This window comes from Ovis canadensis, chromosome 1 (genome assembly GCF_042477335.2).
Source record: "Ovis canadensis isolate MfBH-ARS-UI-01 breed Bighorn chromosome 1, ARS-UI_OviCan_v2, whole genome shotgun sequence".
Classification (NCBI taxonomy): domain Eukaryota; kingdom Metazoa; phylum Chordata; class Mammalia; order Artiodactyla; family Bovidae; genus Ovis; species Ovis canadensis.
The window spans coordinates 114,830,108-114,850,587 of NC_091245.1; the positions used below are offsets into that span (position 1 = coordinate 114,830,108).

The window sequence follows — 20,480 nt, forward strand, 5'->3', positions numbered from 1 at the left end:
CCTGGAAAATCCCATGGACAGAGGAGCCTGGTAGGCTACAGTCCATGGGGTCACAAAGAGTCACGACTGAAGCATCTGAGCATTACACACATGCAAGTACATTGTTAAACTTTCAAATGTTAAGCACAAAGTGACTTTCTACAAACCATTTATAAGATGGTGCCTTTGGCCGAAGTGCTTACAGTTTTACTGTAGAGAAAAGTGTTTGCACTCTTGAACCCAAGACTGTGGGCAGAATGTGATTAAAATGCCTAGTCTCACTACTAGAATTCATTTAAAATTTTCTGTGGTCATTTGCAGGAAGCAAAGCCATAAGACTTATTCTAGAAAGGTGGTAAACACAGCTGATTATAAGCCAGGGGCTTGGCCAAGCAAGAACATCACTATCTATGTTTGCAAACTAAATCTCCTCTCTTGGTCAAGTAGCACCTTTATTGATAACTGGAAGCATTGTGGGGACAGTGGGAAGGAGCTGGGCAAAAGAAATTTTATGGAAAAGAGAGGATCAGCTTCCTATGTAGCTGATGAGAGTGTATCACTAGGTAAATTGTTGACAGGGTAATAGAAGAACCAAAGATCCATATTTAAAAAATCCAGGATTCTTCAGGGAGCTAGACATTACCGTGGAAATGGTTGTGTGTACATGTCTGTCTCTCTGTCTGTCTATACCGCCCCAAGCTTCCCCCTGACTCCTAAGAAAGTGATTCTGTTATTAATACTTATTTCTGCAGTACAGCAGGACGGGGCCAGTCCCTTCATTAACACACACGTCTGCTACAGGCCTCCTGCTTCTCCTTCTTGGATGCCCTGTGGTTGGAACTGGAGACACACAAGATTAGGAGCTAGCCCTGGGAGGTGGGGATAAGGAAGCACTGGGGCCTCGGAGATAACCTGTTCTGTTAGCGGCTCTCTGACTTCCAGCTGACGTTCTTACTCACGTCCTGGTTGAGTGTTTACTCCTGGCGCCTGCTGAACCTGGGCCCTTCCCTCTACCCAGCCTCCTCTTCCCGGGCCTCACTGGTTGGCACAGCACACTAAGTCCCATGGCTGCTGTTCCCACACAGGGTCCCCAGGCTCTGTTTATGAACCCAGACACTTGGTCTTTCTAGTCAGTGGTTAGTGTTCCAGGGCTTGTAATGTTTTGTTTCCTAAAAGGTCAGGTCCTGTCGGGCTTAATCTGTCCTTGCTGGTGGGGCTCTGACTAGCAAAGCAAATAGATCAGGTCAGCCTGGCTGCACTGGGGGAAGAGCCAGGCCGGTTGGCACAGACTTCAAAGCTGGCATGGGCTTTGTGGAAGGCTGGCCTGGGCCGCAGACGGCAGCACCAGCAGTCCTGTTTGTTCTTCGGCCTCTGGCAAAACCTGGGCAGACTAGATTCCTACCTGGCAGAACACAGATGCTTCCTCCTGGGCCTGCGTACCCCTTGGAATAGTGCAGTCTGAGAAAGAGGAGAGCTTGTCCTTGTGAGCCTCTTCTCTCTGTGTTCTCCTGGCCACTCCTATCATCTCTCTTTAAAATCCATTTTCTGTACCCCCCAGTGAGCATAATAACACGATTGTCCAAATGAAGTATAATTGCCATATAAATAAATGGTTTCATGATAAAGATTTAAACCTTTTCAGACACTTGATTTCATTTCCCTGGTTTTCAACAGAACTGCAATTTGAGTACCTGTTCTCTGGTTGGAAAGGGTTTGAGACATCCAAACACCAGACACGTGGAGTAGGTGCAGAGTGTATCCAACCCAAGAGCCTTAGCAGCGCTCAGGTGGTGCATACTAGCAGCGATCGTGGGGCCTGGAAGCCTCTCTTGGCCCTCTTCACTTTGAAGCACTCCGGAGAGCACCCCACCAGCTGTGTAAGGAGGACACCTGTGTTGTCACTGTCACTGAGATTCCAATGCAATCACTTGGTCATGCTTTCCCATGTTGCCACTGTGCCCACACACCGAAGAAGAGCCATCTGGAACTATGGCAGTGACCGAGTCAGAGCCTGTTTTCCAGTTCCAAAGAGAATGGTTGGTTGCATTTTGAGTTCTTAAGATCAGGGTATTAAAGACACGGCCAAGGTTGTCAAAGTACGAAGTATGGAAACGGTTTAGATTTTAGATATACAGCCAAAGAGCTGGTTGGGCGTCTCTTGCCAGCCTTGGTTTGAGGGCAGGGATATTGATTTTTAAAAAATCCCAAAGAGAATGAAACCAATAGGACCATGAACCAAACAATAAAGCAACATAGTCATATTTTTCCAGAAATGGAAGCCACTTAATGGGTGTGGTTCAGCCAGCAATAATATGCTCTCTAGAACCAGGGCAGGGAAGTGACATCGTGCCTTGCAGAGATGGTGGTTTAGTTGCTAAGTTGTGTCTGACTCTTGCAACCCCATGGACTGTAGCCTGCCAGGTTCCTCTGCCCATGGGATTTTCCAGGCACGAATACTAAAGTCGGTTGCCATTTCCTCCTGCAGGGGAATCTTCTCAACCCAGGAATCAGAGCTGGGTCTCCTGCATTGCAGGCAGATTCTTTACTGACTGAGCTACCAAGGAAGCCCTTAGTATTCGCTGCTTTGATTTGTTGCTGGAAAGAGGGAAGAAGGAAGTATGTGGACCTTGTGCGAGTGACATACTGGTTGAGAGCAAAGACGATAAAGCAGGCAGAGATTGACGCGGGCAGGTTTTATCTGCCTCCGGGTGTTTCCTGGACTCTTAAGCCCTATCTCCCACCTGAGCTCATCAGAACACACCCCTCTGCACTCTTTCTACTGGCAGGAGCAGCTGTGATTTTAATGATTTGTTTCCAAGGGAGGCACAGCTGAAAGATTGTGTTCATTGACAGCCTGCGAGCAGAGGTAAATAAATGCAGGTGTGGCCAGGAAATGGAGCTGGTTCACCTCTCCCAGTGGGCACAAGGCCAAAGTCAGCAGACTTATAGAGTCTCGTGCTGGCTCTCCCACCCAAAGATAATTTCAGTTCATCTAGTGCTGCACCTGAGCAGAATGCTGCAGTCGGGGGAACACCCTGCAGATTGTAGCCGTGCTTTGAGTTGCATGCCGATCACCCAGCTCTACCCTCCACCAGCTTACAGCCATTGACTTAGAGAGCAATTTGTAACATGACCAAGGCCCTCTCATAAGCCAGACTCCAGTACAGATGGCACGTCTCCCTGTCCTTTACGGTATTCTTAATTGGCTCTGGGTTCCTGGACTCTGAAACAGGGTCTGAAGTTGATGTTTTCCTCTCTTTCTCCTATGTGTCTGCTGCCCTTCTTTCAGGATCCCTGGTAAAAAGGACAGCTGTTGACAGGATAGAGTGATTGGGAGGATAGGAGACATGGCCACCAGACTGGGGAGTGATTTATGTTGCCATCACTTAGAAACTCAGATCAGCAGTAAACCGGAACCTGCCCTGATGATGTGAAGAAAATACTTCACCTCAGTTAGCCGGGTCGTGTCCTTATCTCTAAGAAGCAGACAGCCAAGGGGCGGCAGCACTAGCTGTGCAACAGAAGAGAATGAGCTGACATTTCAGTGGAAGGGATTGAGTACAGGGTAGGAAGCTCTCATTTGAGTTCTTAAAATCAGAGTATTGAACAGCATGGCCAAGGAAAGGTTCTAGATTTCTTGTGAGATTTTCAAGGTAAGTTATGTTTTTATCATGTTAGGGTGGATTAGATTCATGTCTTTCAAAATACCAACTAGAAATAGGTTTTGGATGTACAGGCAAGGAGCTGGTACCTTACCAAGCTTGGGTGGTGGCATGGTGGGGAAGGGTCTTGAGTATAAAAGGTCCCAGAGAAGAGAGCTTATGGGTTGGAGTAGAGATTTTGGCCCTGGGTCCTGTATTATTATTTTTAAATCTCTAGTCCAAATGTTTGATTAGAGAGCTGGGCAGGTAAGTTTGCTAGGTGGTGATACCAAGATAGGGACCAGATGAAAATGGATAAATGCTGAGAATGAAGTTCAGTGAAGAAAATGTAGAGTTATATCACCATTCTGAATACCTGCACAAACTGAAGAAATGGCTGTGAATGAGAAATGTAATAGGAAAATATCTGGAGTTGAGGATGAAGGCCAGCACCCATCAGCAGTGTAGTCTGTGGCTGAAGCAGGCCTGTTCAGGATCGCAGATAGAAGTTTAGAATATAGGGCTGTGATATGATGCCCTCCCTTGTAACCATCAGTAGTCATACCCTTTTTTAGAATGCTGTCTAGAATATTTCAGGCTAGTGGGCAGGTCTGGAGACTGACCTACAGATAAGGGAATTTGGGACTTGACCTTGTAGAGAATAACTTAGATTTCATAATGATCTTTAAGAATGCCAGAGGGATGGTACAGGGAGGGAGGAGGGAGCGGGGTTCAGGATGGGGAACACGTGTATACCTGTAGCGGATTCATGTTGATGTATGGCAAAACCAATACAATATTGTAAAGTAATTAACCTCCAATTAAAATAAATAAATTTATTTAAAAAAAAAAAGAATGTAAAAATCCTGATCTGAGGATGGATTCCAGCTCTTCTTAATCTTCGTTGAGGGTGGAATAGAGTCTCAGCAGCATTTGGGTAGACGCGAGGAAAACTTGACTAACAATGAAAGCCACTAAATGTCAGAATGATGTATTGAGGGAAGGTTCTGGATTTCTCATGAGATTCTCAGAGTAGGCTCTGTTTTCATCTTGATAGAATAGATCAGATCCATTCCCATGGCCCAGTGTGATAGCTGAGTGTGATACCAGTGACCATTCAGAGTCCCTGTTCCAACCCAAATATCGCCAAGCCCCTGCCTGCAGACGTCCACCTGCTTTTACACCCCCTGAGGTGCTTCCTGTCCCCAGAATCTGCACCAGCCCCCTCCACCTGTCTGTGGCCCTCTTTTCTAGGTTGCAGGCTCTCGGGGTCTGTGCAGATGCACTGCTCTAACTGGATTGCGCTTCTTTGTCTCTTCTCACTTGCAGTATGAGTTCAAAGCCAAGAACATCAAGAAGAAGAAGGTGAGCATTATGGTTTCAGTGGATGGAGTGAAAGTTATTCTGAAGAAGAAGAAAAAGGTAAGTGACTCTGAGCCACAAACTCTGCTGAAGAGAGACGCAGGGTAGGTGGGCGTGGGGTAGCTTTTCTTCCTAGGCTACTCTCTGGGCAGAATCCTTCCCTTATCTGGTGAGGTGGTCTGCTCTAACCAGCAACAGTGTTGAGAGGCTGCAGCTGGAGCAGAGAGAAGGCAAGGAGCAAAAGGCCTGGTCGGTTGACTGGCTTAGTCCTGGTGTCCCATGAGTGACAGGTTCATCTCCTGTCATCCTTGCATTTGCCCCTTTCCCCAATTTGATACCTTTACCTTTGAGTCTTGATCTTGGGAAATGCTTTACATTGAAGTTCAGCAGGGTTCAGTGGGGGAGGAGGTGAGAGGAGCCTTCCTAAGCAGTTGTCCCATCCTAAATAGGCCCTCAAGACCCAGCGCAACTACCGCTCAGTGTGCAGGAAGGCTGGGGGGTGACCCCGATGGGAGGAACGTATTGGTCCATGTGATGGGCCGTCCTCTGAGTTGGGGAGAGCCAAGCGAGTGTATGTTGTTTAAACACTGGGCTGTTTTGTGTCAGTTTTGTGTGGTATGGGAGAATGATGTTCTGGGAAAGGCTAGATTCTGCATAATAGTCAGAGGGGAGAGTGTATGTGTTTCCAGAAAGAAATGGAAAAGGGCTTGGTTGATGGACAATGTGTGAGGAGAAGCACTTTCTCTTTCCTGTCTCTAGACTCTGCTGAGGCCTTTGTTTTATACTCATTGACGTAGCAGCATTCATACTAATGTAGAGACATCTTGAGCTGCCTTTGGTTCCAAGCCTCTATTGCTCTCAGGGCTTCCTGGGTCACTCAAATGGTAAAGAATCTGCCTGCAACGCAGGAAACCTGGGTTTGATCCCTGGGTTGGGAAGATCCCTTAGAGAAGGACATGGCAACTTACTCCAGTATTCTTGCCTGGAGAATTCCATGGACAGAGGAGCCTGGCAGGCTATAGTCCATGGAGTTACAGAGTTGGACATGACTGAGCAAGTAACTTTCAGTTTTCTCCATTGCTCTTCATTCAAATGGGACTCAAGGCAGACCCTGAGTCTGGGGGTTATGGAAGGTAAACACAAATACTAATACATAGTAGTAGGTACATAATACGTAGAGATATTAAAAGATAAATACATGGAAGGAGGAAAGTCAGGGGGTAGATGTTCAAGTTGCAGTCAACTTACCAATCCAAGGATTTAAATCTTCTCTGTCCTTCTCACAAAAGACATTCCCCAGTGTATGACTGGACTCTCCACTGATGAGGACTCTACCACTTCTTAAGGCAGCCCATTTTTTTCTCTGGACAGCTGGACATTTGCAAAGATCTCCCACATATAAAACTCAAACTCGTTCTCTTATGCTTCCTAAATATCTCCAGGGGTGGTTCTAGAAAGTGTTTTGTGGCTGTGAGATTGGAAGTTTATAGGAAGAAAATAGAAGATATACTGTTTATAAAGAATTAACTCCTTAAAAATTTACAAGTAGTAGGGAATTTGTAATAGCTTATTAAATATCCCCGACTTTATAAGCTTCCATTGTGGGAACAACAGTCCCCATCGTATTCTTACCCTGGGGATCTTTTCTGCCCCTTCCCTCCACCCCACATATGTGCACACAGCAGTTAGCCATGAGATAGTCTTTAGAATATTGTCCTCTCAGGGGTTCTTGAGAAGGAGAGTTACTGGAATAAGTGAGGCCTATCAGGTCAGTGGGATCCCTGTGCCCCTGTTAAAGAAATTACAGATGATGACCAACGTGAATTGAAAAGCAGGAAAGACCCTCAAAGGAAAAATGCGCCAATGTACCCAGGCTCGTGACTCAGCCAGCAAGACTGAGCCCCAGCTTGACTTTCATCCTGTGTTGTCAGGTAGCTTTTCTCTGCCCTTCACGTGAGGGGCGACTCATGGGTTGGTGCTCTCATGGACCAACGGATAAGATGGTAGTTGTGATTTGTGGGCACGCTGCAGGCTGCAAGGTGCTTTCACGCCCATTGTCGTCCCATCTCCTCCCCAGTCCTTCGACGGAAGTCACCCGGACATCTCACTTGGTCAGCATTCGTGGCACCTCGTCCCGTCAGGGAACTCACCACGCAGACAGTTTCCTCACTGAACTGGCCCCCCACCCTCTGCTGATGTGGCAGCCTTTCGGAGTCTGAAACTCAGACTCATAGGATTTGAAATTACGGACCTTAGGATATTAACTCACACTGACAAAGCTCAAAAGAGGCCGCCGTATAAACCAGAAATCAGGTCCTTTGTTCAGTTTGAGACGTTGTACAGTGCTCCAGACCAGGCACTCATGGTAGCCTCCCGAGCACATTCTTCTGTCAGAGGCACGCCATGTGACAACACACGTTACTCGAGGGTTGCTCCATGAGTGTGGAAATGGAGCAGGTCAGCTGACTGCTCCTGACAGGTGTGTTTCCTGGCCTCTGGCTCCACCGTAAACCGGATGTTCAGAGTGGACTTGCTGGGTACATGCTGCTCCTAGAGTCTGTCCCAGACTGTCCAGGCTTTGCCTTCGCGGCTCTGGCTTCTGTGGCTGAGTGTCTTGGCATCTCCCCGCCTCCGCACTGAACACGCACTCCTGCCTCAGGTAATCTGTTTACCTGCAGCTAGGGTGCATTTCCGGGCCTGCTGTCCTGGAGCCTATTCTGTACCTTTCAGGTAACTTAGTATATGTCCAAGCTGATCCGTATGGGTGACTTTGTGGTTCTGCCCTTAGAGGACAATCTCGTTTCCCACCTCACCTGTCCCTTGTGTATCATGGACCAGACGTGGCGCCATGCTTATCCCGCATGTGAAGAAACAGAGGCTAGAGAGTCTAAGCTTTATGCCTGAGATGACACGCCATGCAAGGGCAACTGTGTGAGGCAGAGTCGCCTGGCAGAGAAGCCAGCCTCCTTCCACTGAGTACACGAAAACCGAGCTGGAGAAGTGTCTTGGAGTCCCTGGGACCTGGTGACTCACTTTGAAACTCTCTCCCCGGTAACCTCTAGTGTGGGCTCCTGCTCCAGTGGCCCAGAATAGGTGGCCCAACAGGTCTTTCCTCAACGTGATTCTTCTGATGCCAGGCCTGGGAAAGGGGGGCCCCTCCCATCTCATTTTCTCCACCTCCGCCCGGCGGTGTCCCTTTCAGGCCGTGGTTGTGATTTGGATAAGGGCGTTAATCACAGGGTTCATTTTACACTGGTTCTGACAGATGAATGCACATTAATAGCAATCAGCCTTTTTTGTCATCTTATTCCCATGTGACTGTCCTCTGGTATGTGAGTATGCTGACACCGTGTGTGTGTGTTTCTCTCTGTCTCTGTTTGTAGAATAGAGAGGGGCCAAGTGTAGACGTGCCCCGCTTCTCTCCAAGGAAGTGGAACAGTCAGCACATTTCAGTGCTAAGGACTGGAGCTCTTGCCAGGTAGCTGTAAGTGTGGAAGAGTCGTGGCTGATATTCTGCCGTAGGCACCGTGTGGTGTGCCCTCACTGTGCGTGTGCTGTACTAGTCAATAAAAATGTTGCAATGGTCCCCTCCTCCTCCTAAGAGCATGTTGCTTTTTACTAGGTCAGTGTAGCATGTTGGAAGGAGCCCTCAGCTGAGAGGAAAAGACCTAGGTTCTAGTCCCAATTCTTACCTTCCTGGCTGGGTGGTTCTAAGCAAGTCATTTTAAATGAGTTGGATTAGGCGATCACTTTAACCTTGTCAGCTCAGTTACTCTGTACCAACTCTGGAATGATGCATTTAGGGGCATGTGTGTGTATGTATAGGTCACCTATGCTTCTTCAGGCTTTTGAAAACCTTTTGTGCTACAAAGAAAGCAGATCCCAGAGACCAAATAGGTTTGTGTAGAAAGTTTCTGTCTCCTGAACTTCCAGGGCAGGATGGGAACCTCAGAGGTCAAGAACTTCCCCAAGCAGCTTCCAAGCTGCTGCTCTGTCCATAGCCTGTCCAAGACTGTTGAATGATGGTATGGCTCCTGGCTGGGGGAAAAGAGTGTTTACTGGGACTCCCTGCTCTGCAGAGAGTGTTTAAGATCAGGGCCATCTCTGTAAGCTCAGCACTTACTTGGATGCCTGGTGCGTGTAGTGTGTTTCCAGTGATCGTGGCTGTTGGCTAGTTGGGTGAGTGATGATGATTTGTGTATGAGGGTGTCATTAAATCGGGAAGAATTAAGTACTTAGCAATTGGATCAAATGAAGTCTTATTTGCTACTCTTGGCTGTCACATTCTTCTCCTTCTTTCTCATTCCATCAGTCGTCCCATTTGAAAAAACATGGATAAGAGCCTCCCTAAGCATAGAGAGGCCTCAGTGGAAAGTGCTAACTTCGTTATATTACAAGCAGGACTTCTTCAGTGACTCTGATCATCAGGTGCTTTATTCTAATACAGGCAGTAGCCAAATATATTGGGATCATCTCTTATTGTGATGTGAAGAAAAATGAAAACATCTTTTTGGTTACATTAATGTGCCTAAAATGCTGTTGTCCTTAACTGGCACCAGCGGATAATGAATCTCAAGTTCTCCTATGACTCTTGGGTTGTATTTGTGCTGTAAACCCAGCTACAAAGATAATTGGCTTTGCTTTGTTGTTTCTCAGTCAGTACATTATCTTCAACTCCCAGCAAGGCCCAAATAATGATCTTTTAAATAATGAACATAATAAATAATGATTATTTATTATAGTACTGGCGTCACACTACAGCACCATTGGCTAGGGAATGGACTTCTGAATAAGGAAGATTCGTCTTGAACTTCATCCAAAGGATTTTTCTACAAAAGGACTAAAGGGCCTCTGTTTCCTGTGTGTGTGTGTGTTTTTTTTAATACACATCAATAAGTGTATTGGATTCCCCTAAAGCATTGTTTTAGAAAGGCTCTGCTGTTCTCATTAACAGATATTTACTGTGTTTAAAGGAACTGGGTAGGACCCTTTCCAGCAAAATTAGCTATATGCACACATTGGTCTATCACAGCTCCTATGGCATTGCATTTTAGTTATTTGTGTCTTTCCCCCATAGGCTCTGAGCCATTAAGGGCAAGGGCCGTGTGTTCTCTCTGGTTCTATTTTATCTGTTTGGGAAGGCAGAAGACCAGTGGGAGCCATCTGATTGTTATTACACACTAAGATGATAACAAGTACATCTAACAATAATAGCTAACACTGAAATTCAGCCCCTGCCATTTGCTAGGCTTTGTTTGATGCAGTATATACTAACTAGATCTGCACAGCCATCCTGTGAGGTAGGTATCACTTTTAGGTTTGGTTTGCAAAAGAAGATTGAGCGACTTGCCCAAGACCTCAAGTCCCAACAGTGGTGAAGTTGGGGTTTGAACCAGGTCTGTCTTGTTCAGATCCCAAGTGGGTTCTTCCTGCCATCATGTTGCTCTGTGTGAACTAATCTCCTCAGACTCCTTTAGAGAAAAACTGCTCTATAGGAGATGCCTAATTAATTAATCCAGAGTCTTTGACTTCTAACCTGTACCCTGTTACTGGGATACCACATCGCAAGGAAACTAGTTTCCGGCTTCAAGAGTACTGTTCATTCCTATGAAAACACACAGCTTAGAATTATAGAACCAGAATTTGGGAGAACGATCTTTAAAAGTCTGATCCCCCAACAGAGGACAGGAGAAGCCCAGAAATGGTCCTGAGGTCACCCGGGCAGTCACAGAGCCGGGACTAAACCGAATCTAGTCTTCTTTCTACCATGTTTTTCGCTAGTTTTAACACAGGCATGTTAGGAGTTTTGTGCATCGTGTGAGAGCTTATTAGTGCCTCAGTTTTGAATTGTGTTTTCTGTATCTGTATGGGTTATACTTTAAGATGGGTGGTGGCTGTGTTTTCAGACTATCCCGTTCTGCCTGGAGGTGTGGGGAGCTTGCCAAGCTGAGTTACTGTGGCCTTTGCAAGGTGCTGTGTTTTTTTTTTTCAATTGTTTAAGAAGTCACCATTGCTTTCAAGAACATTAATAAGGTTTTGTGGTGTGCTTCCTGATAATTTCCAGTAGGATAGGAAATAAATGGAAGTACAGAGTTTTCCTCTATTCTGGGTTCCTAGGGAAGGCCTCCAGAGATGCCATATCCATTTCTGGGTTCCATATCCTTGACTCTGTTTTCTGTTCTTGGCACTGTTCCAGGCAGACTACCTCTGAACCAGGCTTCCATCCCTGTCAGGAAATTTTGGAATTTCAGGATGGCTGTAACTTTTCATGGAGGACTGGATATTTACACTCATTAGATAAAGGAAAGAGAAGAATCTGTAGTTAAGGATGTGCTTGCCTCATTTAGGGTCTTATAAAAACATGCACTGCAAGCCTGTTACCCTTTCTCTCTGTTGAAAGTGAAAAGCTTCCTGACAGTGGAGAGTGAAAACCTTTGGTTCTGTCACTTGGAGTAGCAAAGAGACGTGGGATCTAGAGGTAAACAAGTTGGGCTTTAATTGCCACTGAACTAGGTGGCCTTGCTGGGGAGTAAGTTATCTTCCTGAGCCTCGTTGCCTTGAAAGTGGAGGTCAATTTTGATAGTATAAGAGAAGCAGTATATAAAGTTCTTAAGTGGAAGAAAATATTTTCTTCCGAATCACCTGGGAAATTTCCGGTAAGAATGAAGAAAATGAAGCGGCTAAATATGACTTTCCTGTATCTTTCCTTTTTTACTTTCTCACTTTGTGTTATTCTAGGTCCTCCAACAATTAAATGCCAAGACAGGATTAAATGCCCGTGGGAGAAAGTGTGGAGGCAAGGCTGGCATAGCTGTCAGGCTTCAGTGTGGGTCTGACTCCAAGTGAAGGAGAGCGGAAGGAAGGAAGACAGGCTGGGTGAAAGTGTCTTAGGCTCCAGTGTGGTCCGAGGAAGGCTTGGCAGGGCTGCCAGGGAGTTCTGATTGTCTGTCAGGGGGATCCCTGTGTCTCCGAGGACGGGCCTTCTCAGAATCCCCGCACGCTGATCATTGTCTGGGAGTGGGGCCCCTGCGTGTACGTAATGATGGATTTCGAATGCAGCACCTGGGGGCCCTGGGTTAGTTACACTTCCTGTAATTAGAGGTCTGTGGGGCACGTTTGTGTGACACAATCTTCCTTTCTCTAGAAAATTTTTATTAGCCAGTATGTGAAGCAGAACCTTCCTTCAAGTTAAGCTGCTCTATCTCATGACTTTTTAATTACCTTGCAGTGTGGAATACATTTTTTAAAAAGAAGAAAAGTAGGGAAGGGGAGACTGCTAGGGTGGGGAAAGGCATAGAGAGGGATGGGCTAATAAATTAAATCAGAGTTCTCTTAAAAGGCTCAGCAGTGCCACAGTGTCCTTTGTAGGTACAGAGGGGACAAAGAGTAAGAGAGAGGAGTTATACCCCAATTCTGAATGTGTGGCAAAATGCTGGACAGCTGCCCCTAGGGTATCAGTATGCCCCACTAGGTATGCTTTGCCCACTCGCATTTTTATCCCTGTTTCTTTATACTTATGGAGCTAGTGAGGAGGTAGATCTTGTCCCCCTGGGCCTTGCTCATTGGCCTCAGCGATGTTACTGCTTGAGCTCCCAGTGGTACCAGTAAGGCCCTGCAGAGCCTGGACTTCAGGTTGAAGGAGCCGGAAGACCAGCCTTGCTCAGTCCTGCCGGCCCTCCCAGGGCTGTTTGCAGGGTGCTCTTTTCTTCCAAAGTATTCGGAGGTGCCACGGGCTCTAGAGCAGCGTCCCCCGCCGTCCCCCTGTCTCTTCTCTTCCGTCCTCCACCTCCTTTTCCACTCCCGTTTCAACGTGAAATGTCTTCATCTTCTGGCATATTTTGGAGACCACAGCTCATTGAGGACAGAGAGTAGCAAAACTGAAAATTTCCTCCCAAAGCTACCAGAACTCAAAGCCCTTAATTCCAAGCACTAAAAAAACAGTGGTTTCAGGTATAATTTGGAGCTCTGAGTTTTCTGAGCACAGTTAAACTGAATTTGGCTCTAGTTATTATTCAATAATGTATCTCTCTTCCACAGTTGAAGCCAAATTTGATTTATAATCCCATAAAGGTAGGTCATTAGCTTTTCTTTCTCTCTTTAAAAACAAATTTTTCCTGAAAATTTTTTCCTTAGAAGACTATTAGAAAAGTGAGAGAGAAGGTTGATCTCTTTATGTGTTTTTTTTTCTCTATAATATTTAGAAAATAGAGGAGATGTTTAAAACAAGTTCAGAGCAAAAAGAAGAATCAGTCCCTCTGATTTAAGCTATTCAGATGATACATTGATTCTGAATTGTACCAGAGCACCCTTACTGGTCAAAAACTCAGGAGAACTTGAGTCTAATCCTGAGTGGCTATTAACTATGGAGACACCTTGCTCAAGAAACTGCACTGCTCTGGGTCTTATTTGAAAGATGATGGAATAGGAAGGATATACGATGTGTGGGCAGGAGTAGAGAGCCTTTAGTTCTCAAGGTGTTGGAACATCATCCAGACATTGAGGAGACAGGGTTAAAATGCTCCAACCATATTTGCCTCAGGTTCTTTGAATAACTGAAACATTGTTGAGTCCTGTCTATGCTCCAGACCCTTTGAGTTATTTTGATAATTTCTTTATCCCTTCATAGATTGAATGGATTCATGCAAGGATTACTGTAGTTGTTTAGTTGCTCAGTCGTGTCTGACTCTTTGCGATCTCATGAAACTGCAGCACGCCAGGCTTCCCCGTCCTTCACCATCTCTCGGAGCTTGCTCAAACTCATGTTCACTGAGTCAGTGATGCCGTCCAACCATCTCATCCTCTGTGGTCCCTTTCTCAAGGACTACTACAAGTAATGCAAGGATTATTACAAGACCTTTAAGGGGAAATATAATGGGATTTTATGACTTTTACTTAAGTGGATTTTAATGGAATTTTCAGAAAAAGAAAATTAGTAAGTGAAAAGATGTTTGTTTATTTTGGGGCCAGGATTTTCTATACGGATACTCATGTCACTTTAAAAAGGAGAGTATTTTCTGCCTGCTGTGGCCCCTTCTGATATTCCTCAATAAAATAACATAAGGTTCCCTGGGAGTTGGGAGTCCTGGGAATCCTTCTCTTCAGATCTTCCAGAGAAAGAAAAATATTTATTCCGTATTATTTGCCTCATTAGTCTTTCCTTTTGATGAAAGTGTTAGTTGCATTCCTTAGACTTGCAAGGAAGAGTCTTGCCCAGATCACCTTCAGCAGAGGCTTATAGTAGGCTAGGAGGAAATGTGGGCTGGTACATGATGCTTCCATTTCCTCAGGGGTGCAGTCCTGAGAGGAAAGATATATACCTACCATTACTGGGGGCTCCGTCTAGGCTCCATCTAGGATCTGATAGTCTAAGGAGAGGATTTGATTGGGTGGAACTGGGTCTTCTCAGGCTTCCCAGGTGGCATTAGTGGTAAAGAAACCAGTGCAGGAGATGCAAGAGACGCAGGTTTGATCTCTGGGTCGGGAAGATTCCCCTGGAGGAGGCCATGGCAGCCCACTCCAGTATTCTTGCCTGGAGAATCCTTTGACAGAGGATCCTGGCAGGCTGCAGTCTGTGGCATAGTAGAGAGTCGGAAACAGCTAAAGAGACTTTGCATGCACACACGAGTCTTCTTGGCCCCGGAGCTCAAGGGCTGGGCAGCTCTGGCCAGCCCCTCTGTGACACTTGGCCTTGCTCGTGTGCAGGCAGCTGCTGATTCTGAGCCCCATCAGTCATGGCTGGTTAGCAAGGCCAGTTCATCAGTTGCACAGAGCGTAAGCCAAGTCACCCACACTCAGAAAGAACCCTCTTTGAGGTTACTTTCTTCTGAGAGGGGCACTGGGTGTGGCAGCTTCTCGGACCTTTATGGGCTTTTTGGTGCTTTGAGTTATTAACTCTTCTGTTAACTTTGAAAAATTACAACAGAGTAGCAAGGACGTAATGAGCAGACTTTCCTGATAGTGAGCACACTGAAGCTGGATTCCCTCAGGAGCAGAGCAGCCTCACTTGTTAGCCCACCCAGTATTCAATTCACAGTGGCTGTTTATTGAGTAACATCAGGAATGGGCCCTGGCCAGGAACAGTGTAATGGGATCCCCATCAGCTAGCTGTCTTTAGAATGTCAAGAGACTCTCCTGTGCCAAGCCCAAGACTCCAGAGGAAGTATGCTGAGATTCTCTCCTATTAGGGATTTCACTTTATACCTTTTCTTTGGTGTCAAAGAATGGCTGTCAACCCTAGGGTCACATCACAATCACCTGGAATGTTTGTTAAAGCTGAAGATTACTGGCCTCACACAAGCTCACACCCATTGTTGTAGGAATGACTCCGAAGAGTTGGAGCCCTGGCATCTGGAGCTTTGTAAAAACACACAAACCAGACTTCCACTTTTCAGATGGGTGCATTTTTCTCTATTCTTCCTGCTAAAGGACAGCTGAAAACTCTGACCATTATCTGTAAAACAAACGTAAGATTTTGAAAGGTGGAAAAAAGGCAGCCTGGCTGGGGACGCAAGGAAGTAAACAGTTGTGAGTTCCCTGAGGTTAGTTTTCATCTCGTAAATCCCAGACTCAGAGTCAAAAGAAGCCTGCCACCCAGCTATGACACTGGAATCAGACATAGAACCCCAACAAAGCCTGCTTTCTCTCATACCCAAGGAGGAGGGAAGGGGAGGCATAGCAAGGCAGAAAACTTCCAGCCAGAAAGCATGGAAAAGCTCCCCCTACCCCTGGCCCCTAGACTGTGAATGGCAGCCTAGACTCTCCCCTTGCCAGGAATAACAAGGGACTCCAGACTCCCCCACTGGGAAGAGTGTGGGACTTCAGTCTTGCGAGCTGGTAGTGAGCCCCCTCCCCATGTTCTCTTCCCTGGAGAGCTGAGAGTGTTCCTCCCAGGAGTCCTGAACACACTGCCCCGACAGAGTCCAGTGAAGGTGGAGCAGAATTCTCTGTCCCTGCATTGCAGGTGCGCCTGAGGGCTTGAGATGGCTGCTTCCCCCGACATGGCGGAGTGCCACTGATTTCATCAAGTGTCTGGGGTTCCAGTATTGCCCTAGAATCCTCCCCCCACTACCATCCTCTGTCCCCGTTCCTGTCCGCTTCCCCAGCTGCTTAGGGGTCCATCTCCTTTGAGTTCACAGTAGGTTAGGCTCATAGCCAGGTGAATATCCTATTTTGGGTGACTATAAATGTACTAGTTAGCTTGCCAGGCTTGTGTTCAGCCCTTTCCTCTGCTCCTGAAGGGAGGGAGGCTGGGGTCCGCGTTGCACACGGATTTGACAGCATCATTCAGTCCCTGTGGCAGCCCCTCTCTTGTTCTCCCTGCTTCTCCTGCTCCACTGGAATGATGTATGATCTTTTTTCCTGGTTACTTCTCCACAAAAGTATGATTTAGACTGTGGTCCCCTGAGACCCTTTGGCTCCTGCCTACTCTCAGTACCCTTGAGAGACACTCTCCTAAAGTGCTTGAAGGAGACACATCCGACCCGATACTTGACATTTTCCACTTGTCCATTCAGAGCAATCCACTCCAGGCCTCTTAGAGGGAACAAGGCCAGAAGCAAATGCATGTGTTTGCATAAGCGTTAGCAGCTCAGTGTGTGCCCTGGTTCTGTAGCTGAGGACAAGCCTAACTTATTCATTTACAGCTTCTTTTATTGCAGAAAAAGGAGTGGACGTGGGATGAGAGCAAGATGCTGGTGATGCAGGATCCTATCTACAGGTAAGCGCCCAGTCTCCAGGGCCCACCGGCCACCTGTTGGAGCCATCTGTCGGCGCGGTACGTCCAGACAAAGAGAAATAAATTTCTCCTTCCCCCTCCAGAGACCTGTTGTTTCTGTAGATGTAAGTTCAAGAAGCAAATCTGCCATATCTTTTAGAGAGGAAAATTCTTCTCATAATTGTGCTAGGGGAACTATGAAGGGTTTCTGCTTGACGTTTAATCCAACTGTTTTAGTTGTAACTGGAGACCTTTTCATTTTGTATCAGTTATATTTTAACTGAAATTTCGTGATTGTATGTATGTTGATCAAAATGAGAGAAGTGGGTTTTTCCATTAGCCTATGCTTATAATTTCCCACAGTTAATCTGCTCTGCCGTTCTGCCCCTTCAGAAACTGAGCATGGATAAGGGGGTTGTGTTCATCTGGGGCAGCAGAAAGTCACAAACAGAGTCCATAGAAATTGCTTTCACGGTGAGACCGGTGTTCCTACAGAGATTAGATGATTGCCGTCCGTGTGTGCCCCAGGCAGAGGAGTGCCTGGTGGTGATACGTACACACAGCCGGGGCCCTGCTGGGACCCACACAGGCTCTCAGTTCATCTGTGTCATTATTCTGTCCTGGGTCTCTGCTGACCAAGCCCTATCCCCCTCTTCCTCCTTCCTGTTTTTTCCCACTGGGGAAAGGGTATTAGCTATTCGTTTGGGATTTGGGGGTTCTAGATTTAAGTTCTGATTTTATCTCCTCTCAATTACTTGCCTTGGTTGACAAGGTGAATTAAGGTTGGAACTCACCTGAGAAGTCAGCATTTATGGTGGCCTTGCCATCTAGATTAAAGAGTAGATAACTGTGAAATGGAGTTTCCATTCATTCAGACAAATATGCCCATTTAGAACACTTATCCTGGGTACTGTGCTAGGTAACTTAGCAGATGACTAAAATAAGTCCCTTGTTCTTAGGAACAAGAAGTGTACTGAAGTAGGGAAATGGACAGAGAAGGCGATGGCACCCCACTCTAGTACTCTTGCCTGGAAAATCCCATGGACAGAGGAGCCTGGTAGGCTGCGGTCCATGGGGTCGCGAAGAGCTGGATACGACTGAGCGACTTCCCTTTCACTTTTCACTTTCATGCATTGGAGAAGGAAATGGCAACCCACTCCAGTCTTGCCTGGAGAACCCAGGGACGGGGGAGCCTGGTGGGCTGCCGTCTATGGGGTCGCACAGAGTCAGACACGACTGAAGTGACTTAGCAGCAGCAGCAGGGAAATGGAATCCTGAACAAATCATTGTAGTACAAGACAGTGTGTCTGACAAAATGAATTTCATTCTCTGTGTTTCTTTTGTACTTGTGTTTGTTGAAATAATTGTTATGTGTTACTGCCACTTAAAAATGTATCTTTTACCGCTAGACTATGAGGCTCTTATCAGTGAAGAGCTGTGTTCAACTCACTTTCGTATTTCTAGCACTAAGCCTGTGTCTGTTCTCTATGAGGCATTTAGTAAATGTGTGATGGGTAGATGGATAAATGTATTGAATTAATAATCCAAAAATTAAGTGTTAAGGTGATTCACAGGAGGGAATGATCACTTTCTACTTAAATGATAAGGAAAGGCTGCTTCATGAAACATGTTGCATCAGAATGGGGCTTGAAGGATGTGAATGGACAAACCTTGTCATTTGCACCTTGTGAAAGGAAGTTTCTTGGGTTTTACTTTTTACAGTGGCATTATATACATATAAAAGTGACCTCTGTGTGGGTGCTGGGCATGAACTTTAATCTTGCCTTTTCCTGGTTTGAAAGAAGAAACTTTCCCCAAAGTTTCATATCCCAAACAAGCTGTTGCTTTTTTTTTTTTTTTGCTTTTATTTATTCTTATAGCAGCTTTATTGAGGTATAGTTGACATACAGACACTGAGCATATTTAACATGAATAGTTGGGTAAATTCTCTCACATTACATTTGACTTCTAGAACTGTCACCTCAGCCGAGACACTAAGCATATATCCTCCCAAAGTCTCCTTGTCCCATATTGTATCCTTTCCCTTTCATCCCTCCCTGCCCTGTCTCCCTTCCTCCTTCCCCAAAAGTCTCCAGGCAGCTACTCATCTCCCTTCTGTCATTGGAGATGAGTTTGTGCTCTCTTGAGTTTTGTATAAATAGAGTAAAAAGTACATAGTACACAGTAGTACAGTGTACCCCTGCTTTCTCTCGGTCTGGCTCCTTCCGTTTAATCTAATTATTGTAAGATGAATTCCTTGCCGCGGCATATATCAATAGCTTATCCCTTTTTATTAGTTGTTGCCCATCGTATGGGCTTCCCAGGTGGCGCTGGTGGTAAAGAATCCACCTGCCAGTGCAGGAAACACGAGAGATGCAGGTTTGATTCCTGGGTCGGGAGGATCTCCCAGAGTAGGAAATGGTAGCCCACTCCAGTATCTTTGCCTGAAAATTTTCACGGGCAGAGGAACCTGGGTGGCTGTAGTCCGTGAGGCCGCAAAGAGTCGGATACAACTGGGCGCACTGAGTGCTTCCCAATGCATCGCACCGTTTACTTAGCCATTCACATTTAATGGGCATTTCCGTGATTTCCAGGTTTTGACTGTTACTGTGAAAACTTCTACAACTGTTGATATACAGCCTTTTGGTAGATACGTGTTTTTAATCTTTCTTGGGTGTATACCCAGGAGTAGAATGATTATTTGTTAGGTGTATGCTGAGCTTCTTTTTAAAGTGAATTTTAAGTGATTATCTCTTTGGTTAGTGAATCTCAGAGTGACTTTTAAGGTGTGTGTCTTTATTTTGGCTGTACCATTCTTTATTTTTATTTATTTACTAGCTGTGTTGTAGGGGCATGCAGGATCTTAGTTGCTGCTGCTGCTAAGTCACTTCAGTTGTGTCCGACTCTGTGTGACCACATAGACGGCAGCCCACCAGGCTCCCCCGTCCCTGGGATTCTCCAGGCAAGAACACTGGAGTGGGTTGCCATTTCCTTCTCCAATGCATGAAGGTGAAAAGTGAAAGCTCAGTTGCTCAGTCGTGTCTGACTCTTCGTTGCCCCATGGACTGACTGCAGCCTACCAGGCTCCTCTGTCCATGGGATTTTCCAGGCAAGAGTACTGGAGTGGGGTGCCATCGCCTTCTTCAGGATCTTAGTTCCCCTACCAGAAATAGAACCTGCGCCCCGCCCCACCCGCAGTGGAAGCATAGAGTCTTAACCACTGCACTGCCAGAGAAGTCCCTGTTGAACTTTTTATGAAACCGCCAAACTTTTTTCTAAAGCGATTATACCACTAGTTCTTCACATCCCTGCCAGCATCTGGCGTCATCAGTCTTTTTAGCCCTGCATATGGGCATAATGTAGTATCTCATTGTGGCTTTAATTTGCGTCTTCCTAGTGAGTAACAATGTTGAGCATCTTTGCATCACATGTGCCATTTATATATCTTTTGTGAAGCATCTGTTCCAGTCTCTTAGCCCATTTTTAATTTAGGTGTTTTGCTTTCTTTTTTTGAATTTTGAGGGTTCCTGATAAATTTTGGATACATGTCCTTTATCAGATATATGATTTGCAAATATTCAAGTCTGGGTTGTCTTTATGTCAGTAGTGTCTTTTGAAGAAGTTCATATAATATCATTTGTGGTTTTGGTGTCACATCTAAAAAATCTTTGCTTACTCAAGGTCGCAAAGATTTTCTTCTGTGTTCTCTTCTGGAAGTGTTATAATTTTAGACTTTATGTTTAGGTATATGATCTATTTTGAATCAATTTTTATATGATGTGAGG

General features: G+C 45.8%; 1 protein-coding gene across 2 annotated transcripts in view; it reads left to right on the forward strand.

Moving 5' to 3' along the window:
* Positions 1 to 20,480, forward strand: part of LOC138417333 (carboxyl-terminal PDZ ligand of neuronal nitric oxide synthase protein) — a 357,995-nt gene that overhangs the window by 246,338 nt on the left and 91,177 nt on the right. The window contains exons 3-4 of one of the 2 annotated variants that reach the window (XM_069547209.1): positions 4,950 to 5,042; positions 16,625 to 16,698. In XM_069547209.1, coding sequence (XP_069403310.1) covers positions 4,950 to 5,042; positions 16,625 to 16,698 — 167 coding nt within the window. The remainder of the gene's footprint in view (positions 1 to 4,949; positions 5,043 to 16,624; positions 16,699 to 20,480) is intronic. The other variant, XM_069547220.1, reaches the window with a different exon arrangement.